This window comes from Pseudomyrmex gracilis, unplaced genomic scaffold, assembly GCF_002006095.1.
Source record: "Pseudomyrmex gracilis isolate BER0280 unplaced genomic scaffold, ASM200609v1 scaffold_60, whole genome shotgun sequence".
In the NCBI taxonomy this organism is placed as follows: Eukaryota; Metazoa; Arthropoda; class Insecta; order Hymenoptera; family Formicidae; genus Pseudomyrmex; species Pseudomyrmex gracilis.
In genome coordinates this window covers 584,673-608,246 of record NW_018020644.1, presented here as the reverse complement: position 1 = coordinate 608,246, position 23,574 = coordinate 584,673, and the positions used below count along the sequence as shown (strand labels likewise).

Genomic DNA, 23,574 nt, shown 5'->3' with positions numbered 1-23,574 from the left:
CCGATAATGGCCGGTCACGAGTGAGCATTGCCTAAGGGTCTCTTTAGTCAAGAACAAGAACGTACGTACGCGCGTAATAAGACCGATTTCTTTTGTTAATCGTATTCCGTACGAATATACAATCGTCGAGATAGGACTGTATATTCTCTCGCAGTTTGCTCGCTGAAATTAGATCTTATGATATACGAACGAATCGGGAAATAACTCTCTGAAAACTCTAAAGATTATAGATCTTTTTCTTCTTGTTCTTTTTCTTTAGGATACAAAATTCAAGAAGAAAATCAACTGTACATACTATGTATAATTGTATAAACTGTATATACTGTACTATTAGATAGGAAATGAGATATGTAGTTGATTACATTGACCGGCGAATTAATTGCATATTATATGTATATATATATATTTTTTTTTTTCTTTTTACTTTCTATCGCGATCAACAAAACGTAAACTCACTGGGAGAATACAACGGCCATCGGCAAAGAAACATTGCGTCGCGTATGCATACGTTATTTGCGGTCATACCGAAGAGAAACAAAGAAGAACAATCCGCGCGAAAGGAAGAAGCGAGACAAGGAGAATAAACCGATACAGAGATACCGCATCCATGCGAAAGCCGACAGGCCAACAACTCTCGGAGGGGGCCTTCTCTTCTCTCGTAAGGGTGCTGGAGAAAGAGATGGCTGGAATGTACCGAGAACAGGTCGCAAGGCTGCCGACATTCCAAAATTTGCAACGGCACGAGGACCGAAAAAAAGCAGTTGTGTATTGGCAAGCAAACAAAATTTTCAAACAACCTCGCTTCAATCCTCAAAATATACATAATATATCGAGAGAAAATCATAATGAAACGAAATAATTTTCCTGAAGAGGAAAAATATCTCATTTATGCAAATTATAAACTACAAATTTTTAAAACCGTAGAGAGATGTGTATCTTCTTGTGTTTTTATATTTAAAATCATAATTCCGTTCAAATAACGGAACTGCCGTACGATTGCAATTTTCGTTAAAAGATAGCACAATTAAATCCGACAATTAATGAAGCCTTAAAACGAACGGTAAAGTGACGACCGCAGTATAAAAAGGTGCATGAATTTCGAATGCAGAAAAAAATATTATTATTTACAAAGTGACAACGATTCCGCTATCACGTTTTCCTCTTTCGACGCTCGGTATTGTGTATACGTATGTACGTACATATGTATTTGGTAGTGCGAAATGGATTTTCTTTAACGTTCTTATCTCCTTCTTCCACCATGATTTTTACGGGTCCGTTTACTCATCGGCGAGGATTCCGTCGTAAATAAAACTCGTACAAAACGAAAAAAAAAACAGAACTATAAAGATTCCTTTCTCGTTCTGATGCATGTTCGAACGCGTGCACCGGAAGTATTTATGTCTTCGATCGTGACACACCTTTGTAAACTTCACACTCGGATCGCAAAGTTTCAGAAAAGTTAGTATCTTAAATGTTCAACTCACGTAAAAAGATATAGAAGTCCCATACGAAAGTGTGTACTCGAAATATTTCTTTTAACGCACCAGATGTTATAAATACGTCTCGTGCTCTCGAGACGTGTCTTCAAATTGCCACGTAATTGTTGCTCGTTATATGCGTATTATTATCTGTCGTAAAAAAACACGCGTACACAAAGCAGCGCGAGATCGAAAGCGGTCTAAACTGCGATAAAAAAAAAGCTTGCCGCACGGCAAGCAACTGCGCAGCATGACTCTCAACAAAGTCCGTCGAGCAGTAATATTCATCCTACATGCAAACTTATGCGGGATCTCATTGTCTCGCGATTCTGAAATTGCTATTTTCTGTGTATCGTTCTCTCTCTCTCTCTCTCTCTCTCTTGCTTGTCTCAACCTTTATGTGCGCGATATTCCGTGTGTAAATTACGTAATAATCTAACATGACGCGGCGAGAATATCAAATAGCGTCGAACGAGTGCTCTCGTTTTCATTTATATCGATTTAGAAAGATATCGATGCAATAGATACACAAAGTTAACGAACCGTGTTTATCGCAATTGCGACCGAGCCGGAAGATCGGATGCTTTGAAAGACGAACGCGAAAATGAACAAAACAACGCCGCTCATCGTGTGTTTGCGGAGCAATTTGCAAACGAGAACGCGATAGATCTTACGTAACGTCGATATCCTGTCAAGATCTTCGTCACTTCTCTCTTTCTCGTTCCCGATCTCGGAAAAAAAGTTTGTAAACAAGTGAGAAGAACTGAGATCGGGCACTCGAATATTATAAACAGAAAGCTTATACATAAAACGATATACTCGCGTGATTATTAGTATTCAACATTTTTTCGTTAAATAAACGTCACATATTTATATAAGCAGCAAAAAAACGATAAAGAAAAAGAGAGATTCGTTGATTGATTTAAGTCTCCTCAAGCGCAACGTAATCAAAATATAACAATGTAAGCAATGTGGGAAATAGTATATCAGAGAAAAATAAAAACTGAGAGAAAGAGAAAGAGAGAGGAAAACGTGAGCGCGGTGGCGCAGGAGGAGCAGTCGAAAAGAGAGAGGAAGAAGGTCACGCCGAGGACGGAGATAGAAAGAGTCCATCAAGCAAAACTCACCCTGTTGCATTCCAGAGCCTCCGCGCTGTGCTCCTCCTTCTGCTTGAAGCAGCTGCTGCACTTGCTCTTGTTAAATATGTTCGGTGCAAACTTCCTGCACTCGGCGCCGGTGCCGCGGACGCCGCCCGCCGTGCCACCCGACATCGCGACACGTGCGAATTACCCGCGATCGGAGCGGAGGTGCAGCATCGCCTTCCTCCCTCCGGTCCTGTCTGTAGTTTTCCTCGCTTGCGCTACCACACTGATCCTTTTTCTACTCCGATTCTTTCAGGAAGTTTACTCGCGCACAAGTGTCACTCCGCGCGTATCCCTCTTGGTCTTTGCGGAACTCTATAATCTCATCGATATGGAACGTCGACGAGCTCTCGTGATGATAACGCACGCACCCCTCTCTCTCTCTCTCTCTCTCTCTCTCTCTCTCTCTCTCTCTTTCTCTCCCGATAGAAACTTCTTTACGTGAACGCCGGTCGTTGACGTCTGCCGTACCGGTAATCTTCCGTGAGATTTACCACCAGCTGTTGGTCGACGGAAATCCGCAACGCAAGTAACGTCACTTCTATTCTAGATTATATTCGAAGTTCGTGACGCTCCGAAAATCGCTCGCGGCGAGATACACACGACCCTTTTGCTTCGCACCTTCGAATTTCACAGTCAGAAAAAACCGCGATTTGTTTTCATCGCGACCTGCGTTTACCGTTGTTCGGACTTTCGCGCACGATGAAGAGTTTTTAAACTCGCGGAACGATGTTTTGATTTTCCGATCTGATCAACGTAATCGAGAAACAAAAACGGATTCTCGCTATCTCGCTGGATGTACAACGAGACAGCGTTACGTCGCGCGTTACGTCGCCTTGCGTGTTTACGATCACGCGTGCGAGTTAAACACACCCGCGCGTACAACACACTCCTCTTCGACTGTCAGTGCGATCCGGCCGAAACATTCGCTTTACCTTCCCCCTCCCACTGGCAGAGAGCAGAGTATACTCACACACTTACTTAGAGAGTTCTTGCGTGTTTCCCCCTTCGATCGACGCGGCCACGACCTCGTCTCTTCGCTCCACTCCGCCGCTTGACAATCCCCCGGTGTTGGAGGAGCACGTGGATTACGCCGTCACTCCAAATCCGTTTCTCGACCGCCGAGTGTCACAGACTCCGATTGTCGTCGTCGCGTCGCGGATTCGGGAACATGTCACTCGTCGCGCGCCCGACGACAGCGCACGTGCGCTATGTCACGTAACTAGCGTAACGAGATCGAGATCTCGAAGCAGCACACTTCAGATCTCACAAAATACCGACGACGTCCGCGATTATTGGCAGAGGCTTATGTCTCTTGATTCGCCGAAACGTACATTGCAGTAGCGCACGCGGCGATCACTGTTGCTCGTATGTTCTAATCGAATGTCATCGCGAGAGAAGAAAATCCGGCAATGGATCCGGCGCAATCCTAATCTCGAACAGGAACGTGAGCGCGACAACAGCGATGACACGGCACACGACACGGGCGTACTTACTACGACGGCAGAACGCGCCGTGCTGTCCATGACAGTACACTCGCACGTCCATCCATCTGCGTTCCGACCCCGTTTAAACTGTATCTGCGCGCTCCGAACAGCGCTCTAGACACCTCTCGCCCGGTCGACCGCGGAACACACTATGCGCGGACATTACGCGCAATCCCGAATGTAGTCCCCCGCGCGACGCGCGCGCCCGCCTTGCTCGCAGAGTCGACCGAACTTGTACGAACTTAACCGACGTTCCGCGCATCATGTATCTCCATTCGGCAGCTGAAAATTTCGGAATTGGACGCCATTTTATATTTGTCGTCGGAAAACCAAATTTATGTGTGCAATTTTATTGCACTTTCCACATTTTGCGTTTCTTTCCTCTTTTTTGCTTTTTTTTTTTTGGAAAATACAATATACAAGTTAAATTGGAACTGAGCCAAATTAATTAATTTTGACAACGTAAATGTAGCAAAAGATGTGAAAAATGTTTTCACAGCGCGTTAATAAAATTATTCAGAAACAAACTTATGAATCTACTTTGAAATGTAAATGTTAACATATTTGTATGATTCAGTTTTAACATGGAAATGATTACACGGAAATGATCTGCTTACTTTTTCTGGAAATGTTCGAAGCGAAGAATTTGCAAGAAGAAACGCAAACTTCCGTCTTGTGGATAGTAGAAACGGAACTGAAGTGAGTGTAGAAGAAAATTTAAAATATAAAGCTGTACTACTGGGGTCAAACGAGAAACGCGCGCGCGGGCGCGCTATCAGCTGATTTTTGCGTCGGTTCGGCGAGTCATGCTTTTTCTTCCGGTCCATGTAGACCGCTGTTTCAGTATCTGCGGGATCCACGGTGAAGATGGTAGATGAAACTGTTGACAGGTTCGTAGGGCAAATTAGTCTCCGTGTTGTCCATGAAACTCGACTTGTAAATGCGGACAACGTCGTCGAAACGCGTTTTTGCGAGGCGGTGGAAATCGCCATTGAGACGACGATAACCTCAAATTTGCTTTTGTTACTTAGCGGATTTATTTTTCATAATAAATTTTCACGTGCCTGATTCCGAGTGTTTTACTGTGCAATAAATGTTTCAGTTTATGACTGTAAAATGTCGGAAACAATTTTACGAGACAAAACAGGAAATAAGTTTAGTCGAGACGTTATTTCGTACTACGTTAAAACTACTATCAATTGTTGTTACTTTCACTTCGTTGTTCTTTCTCAAACTGTTAATACTTATATATTTCGTTGTGTTGATATAACAATTGATCTCTGTCAATTGCAATATCATGAGAAAATTTATCACTTTAGTTTTAATTTCAATAATTTCTTTAAAACTTGTATGTATGCAACCAAAACAAACCTTACATTGATTAGCTGTAATCGCTGTCTTACATAACGTGTGAAACATTGATATTCCGGTAAAGATTGTGATTTTTAATGTTTGTTGTAAAACCACTTAATAACATATATAAATATTACATGTAAATCAAGTTAAAATTAAAAAATAAACCTAACCTTTTAATCGTTTTATAAAAAAATATTTACAGCATACATTCTTAGAGTAAAATGTAGTTTAGGACTATAAATATAACTTTGTCATATACTGATGTAAATTCTGCGCATGTTGCATACACATACTTGTGTTGCAAAATATGATGTTTAAGTGTAAAAATACAGAAGCTTAATGTTAAATTTATTAATAATTTGCTTGTTTTTTCTCTTTTTTTTTTTTTATAGAGATGAATCTTCTAATGTCGCCATTATTAGAGAGGTGTATGATAGCGAGAATGCACACGAAACATTTGAATACGAGTTAGAAAGAGCGTTAGAGTCAGAATGCAGTTTAATTGTCATCGAACCATCAAAATTGGGTGACGAAACCTCTAGATGGATAGCGGTAGGAAATTGTCTTCACAAGACTGCTGCATTGTCAGGTCTTGGTGCAATTATTACAGGTTTGCAGAACTTATATAGTTCCAACTTTTGTTGTTCACATTTATATTAATTAATATACTATAATGTTTTTTTTTAGGATTAATCTGGGGTGATCGGCCATATATCTGTGGTCCACTAGGTTTTACAGCAGTTATAACCTGTGGCTTATACACAGTTTCTTGGCAATTTGATCCCTGCTGTCAGTATCAAGTAGAAACTGACACCAGCAAATTACCACATGTAGAGCTATTAGCTGTTCTAGGTCCATCGTCTCCGACATTTCTTGTAAGAAAAGATGATAGAAGGAGACGAATTCTTCACACCACTATTACATTGGCAGCACTCAGCATTACCGCTTGGAGAGTATACCAGGCGTTCAAGTGAGAAAGTTATCACTGGCATTGGTTATACATTATGCCAGAGAAAACAATAAGGTAAGCTACATGATTCTTCAATAGCTTTAGAAAACATTCTAATTTTAGGAAATATATACATTTATCAATTTGTAATCTATATCATTAAGTATTTTTCGTAGTTTATGACAATTAAAGTGTTTTTTAATGCTATCTCGTAGGTGAATATTGATTATGTGATCTGATTAAATCGCATAAACGCAATTAACGGGAAAGCCAGGTTTTATAATCTTGATTACATTGGCATGTCATTTCCTTACGATTTTACACTGTCATTCCTTGGTTGCCACCTAGGCTAAATTATACAGAGATTACAAAATCGCCAACACATCGTATGCATACAATGGAGATAAAAAACAATATTTGACATAAGTGTTCTTAGAATTATGAAATTTACAATATATTTAGCAATGTGTAATTTTTAGATTGTAAATAAAATATACATAGGTAGAGAAAGAATATAATACATATGGAATGTCAAGGGTTATATTATCTAGATTTTCTTACCCAGCAGAACAATTTATATACATATATTTATATATATATATGTATAAATAACAATATTGAAATAATACATTAACTGAAAAAAACCCAATTGATATAACTTTATAAACATTGATTATTTTATATATTAACCGTACATATATATATATATAATATTCTATATATATATATAGAATAAGATATTTTTTTCATTACAAATGCGCGTACAAAAAACTTTATCGTTTGCAGTAGTCTCAAAGAAAAAGTCGATGTTGCAAACATTCCTGTAAATGTTTAATTATAATAAAAACCAATCTCTTGTACATTGCAACTTGCGAGATCTTTAAATGACAAAAGATTCATGGGTATATAGACGAAATGTATATTGTCTTAAGAGCTCAAAATGTGGAAAGTGTACATAGTGTCCTTAACATTGCTGCAAAAATCACGCAGGTCAAATTTAGTATGATAAACAAGTTTTAGAATATCATTATATTGTTATGTACCGAATATAAAGCACAAAGAGAAACGAAAGTTGTAAGATTAATATTTGAAAATTTATTTGGATGTATACACATTAAATGCAGAAATCTCTGTTGAAGGCTCTCTCTTTGTTTTTACAAAATACATTAAAATTCATCACCTTATAAGAAATATAAAACTAATTTTAATTACATTGAATAGAATGATAAACATATAGATGTGCTATCCATTACTTGAAAGTTATACACTTAATATATGTATGTTTTTAAATATTTCAATCTTCGTGAGAATTATATTTTATATTGTTACATAAAGAATAATAAATAGCGAAATATTAATTACATTTGTGTAATTTGTGTTATTAAGATTTTTTCTATAGTTTAATATCAAGAGATGGATAGCACATTTGCCATTTAAGCATTTCAATGTGAGTTTTGGTTACATTTTTATAGCATAATAAAATGTATATAATGTAAAGATATTCCACTTTAGTCAGAGAGTGACTACAACAAAAATAAAATATACTTTTGAATAGTGTATTTAATTTAACTGTTATTTCCTCTTACAATAATCATTAAAATATAAACTTTAAAGTGCATAATTTATGTATATATTTTATAATAATATTTTTTTTACATGTTTTTTATGTTATATATAAATATACGAACATTATAACATCCAAACAATTACATATCAGTATATGTACAAACAAAATATTTGTCAATAAGTTATTAGAGAGATTGAATGTTACATTCATACATGTTACATCTGAATCATCATTTACTGAGAATGCTCTTTTGCTCCTTTTTTTGCACGCTGTTTCATTATATAAAAATATACAGAAGGAAACAATGTTCTAAGTACTATTGCAGCCTTTGAAGTAAATGGTGCAATAGTAATTTCCTTCTCTTGTTCTAGAACAGATCTTAAAATACATTCAGCTACATATTCAGGTTCATACCCATTTTCTGTTGTTGCATCCATTACTACGATAAAATAATAATAGTGTTACAATTATAAATATACTACATATTTATAAAAATACAAAATTTAACAAGTCTATCATGTTTATACTAACCTCCATAAACTTGTCCACCCCCTGTCAGAGCATTATAAGACAAAGAAGTTTTAATGTATCCTGGATTAACAACAGTAAAATAAATATTTTTATCATGTAGTTCCGCTCTAGCACNATCATACCAAGCTTGTAATGCATGCTTGGATGCAGCATATGCAGATCTAAAAATTTACAACTATATAACAACACAATTTATGTTAAAATGTTTCCATATTAATTCAAATTCTTACCTATAAGGAATAGCAATTCTTCCTTGCACACTACTTATGCTAACTATGTGACCAGAGTTTTGTTTGATCATATATGGAAGAACAACTATAAATCAATGTATGTATTAGTAACATAAGTCACATATATTGCAACATTTAACTAGACATACTTACTATTGTTCAAAGCAAGTTGAGAGAAATAATTTACAAACATGAGTTTTTTGTGTACTTCAATATCTGTATCGGAAACTGTCCCTCTGTGTGAAACTCCAGCATTATTTATTAGAATATCAATTCTGTCATATACATTTATAATTTTTGTGACTTTATCTCTTAGGCTTTCATTTTCAGTTAAATCTAACGACAGTATAATAGGTACATGAGTAACAGCTGCCTAAAATTTGTAGAATGCAAATAATGAATACCATCTTGCATACTTTGTCTAAAAATAACTTCTAAGCAACTTACACTGATATCTGTCAAATCTTTCTTCACTCTCTCTAGCTCCTCTTTTCTACGAGCTACCAGGATAATTTTACAGCCACATCTATAAAATGTGTGAGCCAGAGCTTCCCCTAGACCAGAACTAGCTCCAGTTATCATTACCACCTAAATTAAATAAAAAAGCACATATATCTGCATATATCTATCATATTTATTTATTAAATATTTATATAAAGTACACACATACAAAAATAAGAATTTTCTATAACCTTATACCAAACATTTTTTAAAGAAAATATAACACATGTTACCTTGTTGTTAAGAGCAGCACGTTTCTCTTTTTCTCGCATGGTACGAATAAACTCATATATAAAATAAGGAATGCTAATTGGAAGACCAATTAAAGTAATCAACCAAAACACTAGTGATAACCGACCTTCCTTTATGGAAATCATAATAACTTTAGGCTAATTATACTGGGCAAGAGTAGATACTTATGTATGTATTACTTGCTGAAAGCCTGATCCCAGAATGAAAGATAAAAAGAGAATCTTTGTATGTATTTTGTTACTCGCGTTATCAGACATACATACAACCTTTAAAACGTATCACAAAAAATAAACACATCAAAACTTTTATTGTTATCTTACGCTTTATTTGCACTTTTTACACTTTACTAGCACAACACAAGCGCGCGCTACGCGCACGCTATTATTATTATTTTCATTTTCATGTGTTGCATCAGTGAACACAACCAGTCACCGCGATGACAGCTAATATATACATCTTATAAACTATGTAATACACTTACGAGAGATGTCAAAAATAACACATGAAAATCAAACTCAAAAAATAAAAGAAAGAGAGAAGAATGGAAAAACAACACGTGACAAAGAAAAGAGTAAAAAAGAAAATATATATTATACATATACATATATTATATATAATATACACACACACACATATATATGTATATATACCGTAATCACGTGACCGAAGTCAGTGACCTCGCCCAGGTCGCGCGGCCAAGGTCAGTGACCCCCCTCCCACCAAGGCCGCGCGGCTGAGGTCAGTGCCCCGCCAAGACCGCGCGGCCGAGGTCAGTGACCGCCAGTCACGTTATTTTCACGTGTTGTTTTCTACTCTTTCCTGTCACGTGACTTTAGTTACGTTTTTAATTTTTTCTACATATACGACGAACTGTTTCAAAATCGCTTTTCATTATTTACTCTCTCGATCTTACCGATTCGATACGACTCGATCAACCAACCGACCAATCGGCAACGCAAAAAAGAGGCAACAATAGGTGCAATATATTCGACTCCAAACGCGCACTTCTTGTATTTTCTAGTTTCCATAGTAATTATATCTTTATTGATTTCCTCTTTTTCAAAACTTATGGTTATTTTCTCGATTCGGACATTTGTTCGATTATGCTGTGCTGGCATCACAAACACTTTCAAACGCGAAAATCGCAGTCGAACAGTATCGCACGATATGGACATAGCACGGAATAAAACCATTTTCACTTTTGGACATAGTGTTCGCATCGACTAGTTCGCTCGTGGACATGGCTACGTAGTTGACAATGTATACTACCTATGGACGTAGCGCTGGTTTACAGTGTAGAAATGGTAGATTTTCATGCTTTCTAATAATTTCCCTGGCCGTTTTTCTCTGGTGACGGTAAAAATGCCACTAGTAAAAAACATAATTTGCGATTAAAATACAAAAGCAGATAAAATATATAATTACGAAAATCTCAACTAGACATTATTTACATAAGTTGGTACATATAATATTTATGCACTAAGTAGTTCCGTAATCAATAATTATCCAGAAGTTTTATCTGTATTTGGTCAATTAATCGCACAAGTTCAGGTAACATCCGATATGGGGCACCACACTCCGTAAATAACCTTGCAGCATATTGGTTTCAGTTTCACACAATCTCAGCGTACCATTGATCTCTTTTTTTGCAAGTAAAATCCGAATTATTTCAAGAATTGACTTGTATAATCACGTTGGTACGCTAAATCCTTAAATTGTAATATAAGACAATTTGTTTTTGTGAAACTATAAAAATGGAAATAACGTATATGTACGCGTGTAAAATTGTGTCAGTATCCAAATGAGGATCACACGTAGAACAAAAAAGACTTGTATCGTATTCATTGACTGCACAAAAGTTCGTCTAATAAATATTGTGACGTGAAAGACAGACGCGTATTACGCAAACATTTGTGCAAACGCGCGACTGCTGCTCGTGCTGCTGCCTCGCCAGTGAAATCGTAAGAATGGATATCCAACTTAACCTAGAGAACTTTACTTGAGGTGAAACTAGGTTTCCTCAAGTGTCACATCGTGCACATCATACATTGCATATAATACGTTTTGTTCACAGTGATGATATATAAATAAACAAGCGACATGGAGGCTCATGAGAGCGAGCAGTATGTAACATTTTCTCTTGATGGTGTACATGACACAGTACAGGAGAACATAATATCTCATGAAGAAATATGCGAACCCGTTGAATGTGTTCTCCAGGATGAACTTACTAATGCTGTCAGTACTGACATGGAGACACAGGAGGATGCTGACAAGATTCTTAGGGAACAGTCGGATGAGGAAGATGAGAATACAGTAGAGTATCCAATATATATTAAGGAAGAGGAACAACAGCAGTATATGTCAGGTGATGATGAGTCCATGGCTGTGGAAGCCCTGCGCCAGTTAGGTGGTATGTATCCAAGCTTTGAAGGTAAAAAACTCAGTTGCCCAACTTGTAAGAGTCTTTTTACCCAAGAAGAAATGGTTAAACATCGGTCTACATGTACAGAATCAAAGCTGTCCTGCACAACTTGTGGAGAAAAATTTGAGAGAAAGATTGACCTAAATAACCATATGGTTTGTCATCAAGTGGATCGTCCACATGCCTGCAGAACATGTGGTAATTTATTTCGTTCCAAGAGTAGTCTGAACGCTCACATGTTGCAAGCACATCAGGTTGAACGGCCATATAAGTGTACTGTCTGCGGATCTGATTTTTTGAGGCCTTCTAGTTTGTCCAATCATATGAAAATTCACTCATATGTTCCGGGACGAGGTATTGCGCAATCACAGAGAAATCTTATATCTCAGTCAGCAGAAACGTTTAGGAAATGGCCAGAGAATGCATCGGATTCACAGAATATATCACACACGACATCTTCATCTGTGCAAACTATTCATAATTATGATGTATGTCAAGTTCAATGGCCTACATCAACATACAATTTCCAGAATGAGCAATCAATAGTCACAACGATGTCAAATCAACAAGAAAAGATAGAAACATTACAGGAGTTTACAGTAATTCCCAACGATGAGATATCACAATTTGCTGAATACACTGACCAAAATAATATTAACAATTCAGTTAATACTACTCAACAGTACAATCTAACAATAAATTCATTTAATACTCCCGATGGTATAGTTAAAGTACAGTCCCTTATACAAAATAATACGAATAGAGATTTTAAAGAAACCGAAACAAACAATAGCAAACAATATATAAACACAAACACATGTAAACATTGTGGAGTCTACTTCGCACGTGTACAAGCATTGGTGTCACATGAGAAGACTCATAAAGAGTGGATCAATCCAGTTGAATGCCAGTACTGCGAAAGACAGTTTCAGGACGGGAATCATCTGGCTACTCATCAGACTACTTGCGCTAAGAAGATAATCCAAAACAAGGACAAAAACGGATCCAACAACAAATTAGCGTGCAAATTGATATGCAAACACGCTTGCTCGGAATGTGGAAAAAAATTTCCAACCAAACAGAAGATGTATCGTCACAAATGGATTCATCGAAAGAAAACTTACTCATGCGAAGTGTGCGGTTTGCAGTTTGAGAAGCAGAGCGAATTAGACGAACATCGGCTGTCGGCACATCCCGGAGATTCGCCATTTACTTGCACGGAATGTGGAAAAAGCTTTGTATCGCGACAAGGTCTTTGGGAACACGGTAGAACGCATGCCGGAAGCCCGGCGCATTTTCAGTGTGACACCTGTTCGAAGACATTTTCATCTCGCCAGGGATATTTAATACATAATCGTACGCACACCGGCGAACGACCGTACGGTTGCAAGTTTTGTTGGAAATCCTTCCGAGACGGCGGAACTCTACGGAAACACGAACGGATTCACACAGGTGAGAGACCTCACGTGTGTCCAATATGCACGAGAGCTTTTAATCAAAAGGTAGTTTTGCGCGAGCATGTTCGATGGGTTCACGCCGCAGGAAAAAATGAGACGGAAAAAAGCGATCCTCCGTATCCCTGTCCACTTTGCGGTGCTCTGAACCAAGACCGCGATGAGCTTTGTGCACACATCGTCAAGCATTCGGACCAAATGATTGCCGAAGCTAAAGCGAAAAACGTTAATATTTCTCCGAAGATAAAGCCAACGAAGAAAAAGGCAAAGACGTCCTCCTGTGGCATCGACGTACAGACGAAAGAAGACACGTTAGAGAATCTTATTTCGAAAACGGATCAAGCCAAAGCCATATTATCTATTACAGACACGTCTGATAATCCGGATGATTTGAACGTTATGAACGAAAAACAGAACAATGCCTTTGTTGTGGTTACCACGGATAAACGCAGCGACGGTTTTATATCGATATCCGAGCTCAAGCACAGCAACATAGAATTCATCGTAGAAAGCAAAGAAGACGAGAATATTCATGTACTTCAAATGGATAGAAATCCCAGAGATCCTTTAAATATAATTACCATGGGCAAGCAAAACAACACGGCGCACATCGTGTCAACGGTGTCCGTCGACAGCGCTCTCGATGAAACTATCAGGTCGAACAATATGTCCGCGATGCAGTTGATCCAGTCTTCTAAGCAGAACAACACTTTAAACATAATATCGAAGCAAAACGAAGCGTTACCCGTTTTAACAATTCCTAATCCTCAAAATCACGATAATTACTCCAGTCAGATCATACAAGTAAACACTACAAACATGCCTATAGATATAGTAACTCAAGATGAGGAAAATCATACCCAAAACGAACAAGACTCTTTAATACAAGAAGAAACATCTCATGTTATTCAAGTTGTACCTTATCAGGATGACAGTGATGGAGAGGACTTTATATGTGGAATATGTGCAGAAGGGTTTGATGATAAGGAGTCGTTAAAGACGCACATTAAGATTCATATATAATTTGTCATCACCACTTTGCTGTTCACGTGTATAATATTTACTAATATCGCTGTGTAGAAAGTATCAGATAAAAGTAATAGAAAGTAATAGAGTGTAAAATATACTTTCTAATCCTTTATCTCACTAATGACTTAAATCGCACAATATAATATAGTTCTATCTGTAATATTTGAATTTGGAGAAACAATAAACTTACTGTGTATATATAAAAAGATTAAGTGTATAGAATACAGACACATACATTCTATACATAAAGTTTATAGAAAGACATTTATTGCAAGATTGAATGTTTTGATATATTATGTGAATAGCAAAGTTTGTTAGAATTGAATAAAAAAAATACATATATTTTAATAAAGTACAAGCTACTTTCTCCGGAACTTAAAGATATCAGCGAAAGATCCAAGGCACTATGTATAATAATTATTAGTAATTGAATAGTATTGTTTAATAATGGAAAATAGGATCAGCATAAATATTTCGAAAAGAAGCAGATTACACATATACACATATACATAAAATCAAAATTACATTTTCATTCATATAAATAAAGATGATCACTTTGCTTACTTACAAATGTTTTTTTACATTTATTTTAGTCGTGAAGGAGATATCTTTATATAGCATATGATACTCTTTCTTTAAAGAAAAGCTACTTATACATATCGCGAAAAAATAAACAAATTATATTTTTTGCAATTGTGTTTGGGGTGTCTAGTTTTATGCACACATATCAGCTCGCATGTGTATAATACAATACTATAACATTCTAAAACAATAAGGCAATATATGTTACCAATAAAGTCACTTTAAGTATAGCGCATTCGTATAATAAGAAATTTATCTATATAAAAAAACCAAACAGAGAGCATGAAATATATATAAAACGTACTTTATTTTGCAAAATCATGAATCATGTATATTTGTATATCATACCTTAATACATTTCCATCGCGTTATGTAATAAATAGTTAGAAATGTTATTTTACTGATCACACAATAATACTAAATTCAATAATTTTTTATAGAGATAATTGTATAATATATGTAATTAATTTTTTTATGTAATATATATTATGTTTTTTATTTTTTAAAATCGTGATTTTACTTTGTGAGTATTTTTTTGTTCATTACATTTAAACGAACAGACAAATGTGTTCAAATTAACTGAATGGTTATATCGACCAATCGATTAATTATACAGTTGGTCAGAATGATATTCAGTGGACAGTGGCTGCGTTCTGATATTTAACACTGTCAGTACTGGAAATCTACAGCACGCGTCTGGTTCTTCCTGTTCGTCAAGCAAGGTGAGTAAATCAAACTAAGCGCCATTGCAACGTATATTTTGAAAACATAATTATAATTTATTACGTTTTATTGTATTACTGGTCGTCTCGTGTATTAATTGTATCTAACAAATTTGATAACTCGACACGTGACTATCATCGTGACTCAATTATCGAGAGAATAAACATCGTTAATATATAGTAAGACGCTAACCTCTAAATCGTACTTCTCGTTCGAGTTTGTCGCTTGTGCAGAGCGGTGGTTGCGGTTGTGCAGAAAAGTGCATTTGCATTGAAGCACGTCTGCGGTTGACGCAAAACACATTTTTTATCGTCAGCTTTAACAAACTAAGCAGCATTTATAAAGTTGGCGAGAATCGCAAACTGCTGCTAAATTATTTTCCACGTGTAACTTAACCTAACCTAACCTAACCTAAAACCACGCATCATTTATTGAGATTATATTTGTCTACACTGACATTCGATGAAGTAGAACTCTTTGATAGTGTAAACGTGTCGAAGCTCTCGCAAGTGATAATCAGTAATTACTGCGGAAACATCATTTATATGCAAAGATGCCTACTTGGAACCAGATCCAAGCTCAGCTGCGAAATCCAAACAACCCGGTCGTGTTTTTTGACGTCTCTGTGGGTACTACTGAGATCGGCCGTATGATTTTCGAGCTATTCGAGGACGTCTGTCCCAAAACATCCGAGAATTTCCGACAATTCTGCACCGGTGAATATAGGAAGGACGGAGTACCACTTGGCTTCAAAGGTGCCATTTTCCACAGAGTGATTAAGGATTTTATGATACAAGGCGGTGATTTTGTCAACGGTGATGGAACAGGAGTATTGAGTATCTACAGTGGTGGAACATTTCCAGATGAGAATTTCTTGCTCAAGCATGATTCACCAGGGTTGTTATCTATGGCTAACAGTGGCAAGGATACTAATGGCTGTCAATTCTTCATCACATGTGCCAAATGCAACTTCTTAGATGGCAAACACGTTGTCTTTGGCAGAGTAATTGATGGTCTTCTTGTTATGAGGAAAGTAGAGAATGTTCCTACTGGTCCAAACAATAAGCCAAAAATTCCAGTAACAATATCTCAGTGTGGACAAATGTAATAGTGGTATTAATTTATTTGAACATTGATAAACTTAAAATTCTACATAATTGTATTTTTTATCTCTATTTGTTCAAGAAAACTTTTGTGAAATAAAACATTTTTGTAATATACACATGTTTTTACTTAAAAGTAAGAAGAAACACGGAATTTGGTATGAATTTTGAGTTTATTTTAACATTTTTACATATGAAATAAATACTTTTATAATCATTCTATATACGATGTTTGTAATCGGATTTGTTTGATATTACAAATTGATGTTTACAAATCAGCTATATCCATGTAAAATGTACATATACATCTATATGCTAGTATCAACATCGACCTGAAAAGACTCAAACTGTAAAATTACCATAAATGTATTTGTTTCTGCAAATATTATAATTTTTGCACTTATTTCTTATTACAAGAATTATCTATATCTACTTTATACTGAAATTTACTTTATTTTATTGGTCGATGAGATATCAGTTATAGAAAAATTGTCCAATTAGAATTATGTGAATTAACACATTGACCTTGTTTTCACACTTCTCTGAATTCTAAACAAAAATAGTTTTTTTTTCTATATAGAATTTCAATGCTAGCACAATACTTTTTAATTGTAAACTTAATTTCGGGAATATTTTTCTTACGTAAATTACTAGATATCACATCATTTAACATGACTTAAATTTCAATCGATAATATATTAAGCAATATATTTCAATTAGTTTTTCCAGTTCTTTTTTCAAATTGAGATCAAATAGAAAACCTTATGTCACATATCCAAAACTTAAGTACTCTCTAAATATATAAGTAATTAACACGCATTAACGCATCTCTCTTCGTAATTTTAATTATAGGATCAACAAAAATACAATTTTTAATGGTATACTTCAGGATCAGCATAGTCACATTTGCTGGTAATTCACGCGCGTAAATCTACATCGATACACACACTCTCTCTTAATTAGTATTTTGTATAAAACTATTAGAGTCCGTGCGTACATCGGCAGTCATTATCACGTAAAGTATTACATATGTACATATTTTGATTCATTTTTCTCTATCGCCTATACAGACATGTATATATCAAAATAAATCACGACTACGTCAATTATTATACGCGCAGTCGCCTCTAAACCCATTTTAGACCATCTACGATCCATCATAAATTACAAACTGTTGAAAATACTCTAAGAGATCATACACTTTACCACAAAGCTTCGGCTTCGCATTGCGCGCGCTATTAACGCACAATTTGTTGCCATGAGTCACTCGAAAAAAATATACAACTGATTCATCTTACATAACGATCATCTTGGCTGAAAACGCTCAAATTTGATCGGAGACGAATGACTTGGCTAAATACTCACGTGATGTCGTCAATAACAGACGGTCGTTATCGACAAAACGCGACTTCGGGAAAAAGTAAGTGGTAACGACAACGGGCCATCAAAAATTCCGGATCACACGGCTGTGTAACGGGGACCCTTTTTACTGTCATCTGCGTCGTCCCGAGTCGGCGCCGGCGATCGTCACCGACATCGTCACAACCTGAAACATTTCTCCGATTATTAACAGCGATAAAAGAAACTACTTTGTAGAAATTTAAAACTCAAAAAGATCAAATACCTGCTGTTGCAGAAGCGATCGTCATCGATGGTATCGACCTGCGTGTTGTCATCGACGACCATGATGGGCGTCGCGCCGTCATGCAGGCTGGATTTCGAGATAGATCTCTTGTAGACGTCTCTGGTGACGCTTCTGGTGAAGCTGAATTTCCGAACAAGTTTCTTGTCCAAAGCGGCCGGACTCTTTGGGCCCTTCGCTCTGTATTCTTCTTCCGTGCCCTCGTAGTGAGCCAGCATCACTTCTGTAGCATGTTCTCCGATGACGCTGATAGCGTAATCAATGTCCTCTTCAGTCGCGTCCTCCTTTGTCACGCAAAAACGCAGAATATATTCGCCCATCACGCGTGCCGGTATCATATGCATCCGACCGGACGCGTTGATGTTAGCCAATAGCTCTTGATTCATCTCCTCGCTCTCCTTCAAACGGAAGCACACCAAGCCAACTCGCACATCGTTCAAGATCTCAAACCGCCTGTCCTTTTTCATTAGCGCCTCAAACCGCTTCGCCAGCCTGATGTGATTTCTGATGTACTTCTGTAAGCCACTGATACCGTACGATCGCATGACGAACCACAGCTTCAACGCTCGAAATCGTCTGCTGAGCGGAATACCCCAGTGACGATAGTCAATTGACTCGCCTGAGCGCGCGTGCTGAAGATAAAGCGGATCGACGATCAACGCGGACGTGAGCTTTAATCGATTGCGCACCCACAAGCAGGAACAGTCGAAGTTTACCAGCAACCACTTGTTGGGATTTGTGTTGAAAGAATCTGCGTGCTCGATGCCGGCCATGAACGGCCTCATCTCCGGACAAATAAACGCATTACCGGCGTAAGCGCCGTCTACGTGCAGCCAGATATTGGGATACAGTTTGCACACGGGCCCGATCTCCACGAGATTGTCGAATGCGCAGGAGCCGGTGGTGCCCAAAGTGGTGGAAACGTAAAACGGTACCAGACCGTTTGCCACGTCCTCCTTTATAGCCGACTCGAGTCGTTTTCCACGCAACGCAGCTTTGTCGTCTGGCTCGAGTACTCGTAGCTTCACTAAACTGATCATCGCCGCCTTTTCCACGCACGAATGCGATTCAGTCGAGCAGTAGGCCACCAAACGCGGCAGAAACGCCGAGTCCTCCTTGTTCGGCTCCTGCTCTTTCAACATCTTGATCGCCTGCGTGCGCGCCGCGAGCATCGTCACCAGGATACACTCGGAGGCTGAACCTTGGATCACGCCGCCGCCGCTTTTCTGCTCCGACAGGAACTCGGACGGCAAGTCGATCGCCTTGGCGTACCAGTCCAGCACGATGGTCTCAAGCTCCGTGCAGGCCGGACTGGCCGCCCATGAGAAACCGATGCAGCCGATCGCGTCCGACAGCAGATCACCCAGGATTGAGGGGAACGAATTGCCAGACGGGAAGTAAGCGTGAAATCGCGGATGCTGCCAGTGAGTGATCTGTGAAAAAGCATTGCTCACTCGTTTACACCCGCGAGTCGAGTAACCTACTTTTATGTTCTGAAATTGATTTATCCGCGGCTAGAATAGGACGCGGAATGAACAGCGGAAGTGCCGGTTGACGGTCGCCGACTTCATTGTCACCGCGATAACGGCGCTGCATTGGATTTAAGAAGAAACTTCGCGCGATGAAAAAAAAAAAAAGTCGCGCGTCATCATTTTCTCGAAAATAAACAGACTCCCTGAAGGAAATGGAATTCGGAACATGACGTTCTCGTCGTCCTTCAATTTTTTCAATCGACTGACTGCTCGGCTACTTGTATACCCCCCATGCCGGTTAAAATTATTTTTGACTATTTTCTGCCACATTTAACAATTTACATACATTACGTTTTTATGCTAATCGTTTAATTTCGAATTTTGTGAACATCACATTAGAATTAACGTTTAGAAGATGCTTTTTTATTATTAGTTGAGAAGTTATCATACTTTTATCAAGTTTACATAACATACACGTTGCATCACAAACGTTTTACGTCACGGCGGTCGGGCCGACCTTAACTTCTCTACAGATTTCTCAAAGGGCACATATATGTCCGAGAGAACTTGACGCGTGTAGCGCGAAAAATATATCCGATGTATATGTCGCGCGAATATCACGCGATTCTTCAAAACCGCTAAGAGGAAATGGCAGAATGACAGGTTTTTATCTGTTTTTTTCTCTCTCTCTCTTTCATGTGCACTAACATTATTTATATCGAAAAGGGGGTTGAAATCAATGAAAGAGGGAGAGAGAAAGAAGGGGGATCGATAATCGCGGTAAGTCGCTACAATCGCCGGCAAACGACTCACTCCGGGCATTATTTTGCCATCGACGTCCCTCATGATGGCGTCCCATGATTCCGGCTTGACAGGCGCCTCCTTCGGCAATAAAGGTCTCAGATAGCCGGGATCGACGTTCGCCGTTACCCGTTTTCCCTCCAACGTACGTATGTATTCGCAGATGTACTCGATCATCTCCTTGCCGTGGATACGGAACTCATCGATATTCATGATGCCGGAATGCTCCTGACTAGAAATACAGACATATTTTGCGAAGGAATATCAAAATATGTATTTGATTAGGAAAACCTGGAGAATGAGAGGAGCACACACGCATACGTGAGATTGATTCTTTTTTAACCGCACACATTGATGCGTCGTTGTATCCTCTTATATTTTTTTCTTTGAAAATTAAGTTTTACTGATCCTTTTTGCACTAAAAAACATCAGTTTTTTCTGACGTTTTTCCAAGGATTTTCTTCGCGGCATATTAATTCTTTCAAGCAAAAGAAAACGCACAATGACGGAAAATGCATCTAATAATAGTCCGTGAAAGTACTATGAAAGCAATAACGCGTGCTACATTAATTACGCACGATGTTGCGGAAACACGAAGATCCGAGCGCGAACAGTAGTATATTAATCCTGTTAACTTTATATTTATGACATCTAATACAGGAATCCACTTTAGATTCCACAATGAATTCAATACGTAAAGATTTCTTCATTGACTACACCGCACATATATTTATTGTGATTGATTTTCACTATGTCCATTACTTTTCAGTTTTTATTGAATAAAACTTCTGAAACGCAATTTTTAAAGACGTAACAGAGCGTGTCGAATTCAGTTACGAAAAAAAAAGAATGTAAGTATTTTCTTAGATTTGTTTTTGTTAATTCTTGAAAAATCGCAAACCTTCAGTAGAAGACGCGCTCTTTATCCAATTTTAATTAAACAACAAAACAAAACAAAAAGAAAAAGTGCGATTTTGAAAGAGACGTAACTTTTTTTTATATAGGAGAGCCGAGGCTACGATTGGCAAACAACGATGTCGTTTTGAGCGAGTATACTCACGTTTTATTTCCGCTACCGTTCGGAAAATCGCTCCACTTTGACAAAAAATCGGTCCTCTCGATCGCAACAACCTTTCCTCACGTATGCCCGTTCTCGAGTGTCGCGCGATTGTTCCTCGCACGTATCGAACATTTGTCGCGAACCACGTCAGACGAGAGACTAGTAGCACCTGCCGAAGCGCCGGTCAGTTTTATGCGCGCCTCGGCTCCGCACGTCCCTGCTATTCTACGCAGATAAAATTAGGCTGGAGAGAAAATATAAGGAGACTAGATAAAAGAGCAATAAAATTTATTTTTCTAATAAAGAAGATTACGAGAGAGGTGGTGATTCCCTGTTGAAAAGATACGGTCTCGTGATATTCTCGATCGTCACGCTGATTCCCGATGAGATAGAGAAGCTAGTGCTAACAACAAACTTACGGCACACACTTGACGATTATTAATAATTAAACAAAGACATTTTTGCTAGAAACTAGAGACTTGTGTTGATGTTCAATCGACCTTGTGATAGTGTCACACTGTTTCTATTTTATTCTACATATAGATTGATTCTCTTCTTCAACACGATATTTTCTCAATTGATCATTACGAGTACAATAATTGCTCGAAAAAAATTACTTACGAATTGCACAAAAATTTGAAAGCTGGTGTAAACCAGTATCAATGGCTGTTGGCGTCGCCTATAGCGAGGCCGCTGTTTGAATAAATGTCCCATACAGTGTGCCACGTTTCGCACATGGGGGTAAGTTTTTCCCCACCAATCCCTTGCTACTAACCCTCTTTGTTTCCTCTCTCTCCTCCCGGTTTTATAAATAGACATTTACTCTTCACCTACATTTACAACACACCCCGTGGAAGCGGTGACAGGTCACCGCTCAATCTTCGTAACACATACACACACCGATTGCTGCTCGTTTACTGGTCGCCACCTTCACGCATGATCTACTCGCATCCGCCGTTTTTCGAATTGAATCCTCTCTCCCGTGATCCCGGTAGAGCTTCGCTGCTCGTGAACGCGTGAGGAGTAATTAAATCGGGTTTCCGCTGGTCAATGATTATTTTCTTTCTCAAGCTACATTATAATGGCAATTTCGACAAAATTAACAAACCCGAAACTTGGCGGTAACACGTATAATGTCACAGACATTTGCTCGACAGATCTCGGGTGTTTGACGATTTTATACGACTAGCTTGATTTGTTTTTCAAATTTTTAAAGAGCGTTTTAAGTGTTACATGATTTAAATCGTTATATATTAGAATTTGTATAATTTTAGAACAAAGAAAGAGAATTACTACATATGTTCTCATAAATTATTCTTCCTAACAAAGATAGTTTCAAGTACAGTGTTGCGCTTAGATAATTTGAAATAATCTAGATACAGATTAGATAAAACATATACGTATGTATCTCAGATAAGATAAAGATAATCCGATTTGATCATATCTAGATAAAAGATGATTTAGTTGAGATTTTTATCTAGATAATTTTAAGATATTAAAGAAGTTGGAAAATTAAATAATACATCTCAAGAAAATCTATAGAAAATAAGCGTATATTTTGATATACATTATATTTAATATAATGTACATTTGAGTATAATAAGCATATTATAAGTATGTAATAAGTAAATTACATTTATTCTATATATAAGGTTAATGTCCAGATAACCAAGACTGAGTGATCATATTTTGCAAAGTCTGCAATAACACATTATGCCAGTACAATGTAGCCAGCATTCAAACATAATCTGTTATTTCAACTAGTGTCGACAGAAAAACAGAAAAAAAAA

At 37.6% G+C, this 23,574-nt stretch overlaps 6 protein-coding genes across 8 annotated transcripts in view; 3 read left to right on the top strand and 3 right to left on the bottom strand.

The window, feature by feature from the left end:
* The window catches only part of LOC109854191 (protein outspread), a 114,628-nt gene extending 111,879 nt beyond the window's left edge, over nt 1-2,749 (bottom strand). For both annotated transcript variants that reach the window (XM_020427050.1, XM_020427051.1), the window contains exon 1: nt 2,606-2,749. In XM_020427050.1, the coding sequence (XP_020282639.1) occupies nt 2,606-2,749 (144 nt within the window). The remainder of the gene's footprint in view (nt 1-2,605) is intronic.
* Nucleotides 2,750-4,886: 2,137 nt separating this feature from the next.
* LOC109854193 (transmembrane protein 11 homolog, mitochondrial) lies at nt 4,887-7,966 on the top strand. Its single transcript, XM_020427057.1, has 4 exons — nt 4,887-4,997; nt 5,856-6,073; nt 6,151-6,487; nt 6,628-7,966. Exons 1-3 carry the CDS (start codon nt 4,975-4,977, stop codon nt 6,435-6,437), a joined length of 528 nt encoding a protein of 175 aa, XP_020282646.1. The 5' UTR covers nt 4,887-4,974; the 3' UTR covers nt 6,438-6,487; nt 6,628-7,966.
* Nucleotides 7,955-9,867, bottom strand: LOC109854192 (dehydrogenase/reductase SDR family protein 7-like). The gene is made up of 6 exons (XM_020427056.1): nt 9,475-9,867; nt 9,188-9,328; nt 8,894-9,113; nt 8,741-8,825; nt 8,511-8,671; nt 7,955-8,418 (listed from the first exon to the last, which is right to left on the bottom strand). Exons 1-6 carry the CDS (start codon nt 9,616-9,618, stop codon nt 8,213-8,215), a joined length of 957 nt encoding a protein of 318 aa, XP_020282645.1. The 5' UTR covers nt 9,619-9,867; the 3' UTR covers nt 7,955-8,212.
* Nucleotides 9,868-11,011: 1,144 nt separating this feature from the next.
* Nucleotides 11,012-14,943, top strand: LOC109854173 (zinc finger protein 271-like). Its single transcript, XM_020427008.1, has 2 exons — nt 11,012-11,454; nt 11,568-14,943. Exon 2 carries the CDS (start codon nt 11,594-11,596, stop codon nt 14,393-14,395), a length of 2,802 nt encoding a protein of 933 aa, XP_020282597.1. The 5' UTR covers nt 11,012-11,454; nt 11,568-11,593; the 3' UTR covers nt 14,396-14,943.
* A 697-nt stretch (nt 14,944-15,640) lies between these two features.
* LOC109854162 (peptidyl-prolyl cis-trans isomerase H) lies at nt 15,641-16,894 on the top strand. 2 transcript variants are annotated; one of them, XM_020426993.1, is made up of 2 exons: nt 15,641-15,705; nt 16,260-16,894. In XM_020426993.1, exon 2 carries the CDS (start codon nt 16,260-16,262, stop codon nt 16,812-16,814), a length of 555 nt encoding a protein of 184 aa, XP_020282582.1. In that variant the 5' UTR covers nt 15,641-15,705; the 3' UTR covers nt 16,815-16,894. The 2 variants fall into 2 exon arrangements, with proteins under 2 accessions (XP_020282582.1, XP_020282583.1); XM_020426994.1 differs by lacking the exon at nt 15,641-15,705 and having other exon boundaries at nt 15,910-16,461; nt 16,570-16,894.
* A 116-nt stretch (nt 16,895-17,010) lies between these two features.
* On the bottom strand, nt 17,011-22,529 carry LOC109854156 (tyrosine decarboxylase-like). The gene is made up of 6 exons (XM_020426983.1): nt 22,406-22,529; nt 22,098-22,198; nt 21,785-22,009; nt 20,737-20,956; nt 18,434-19,884; nt 17,011-18,355 (listed from the first exon to the last, which is right to left on the bottom strand). The coding sequence occupies exons 4-6, from the start codon at nt 20,935-20,937 to the stop codon at nt 18,349-18,351; spliced, it is 1,659 nt and encodes a 552-aa protein (XP_020282572.1). The 5' UTR covers nt 20,938-20,956; nt 21,785-22,009; nt 22,098-22,198; nt 22,406-22,529; the 3' UTR covers nt 17,011-18,348.
* Nucleotides 22,530-23,574: the final 1,045 nt, after the last annotated feature.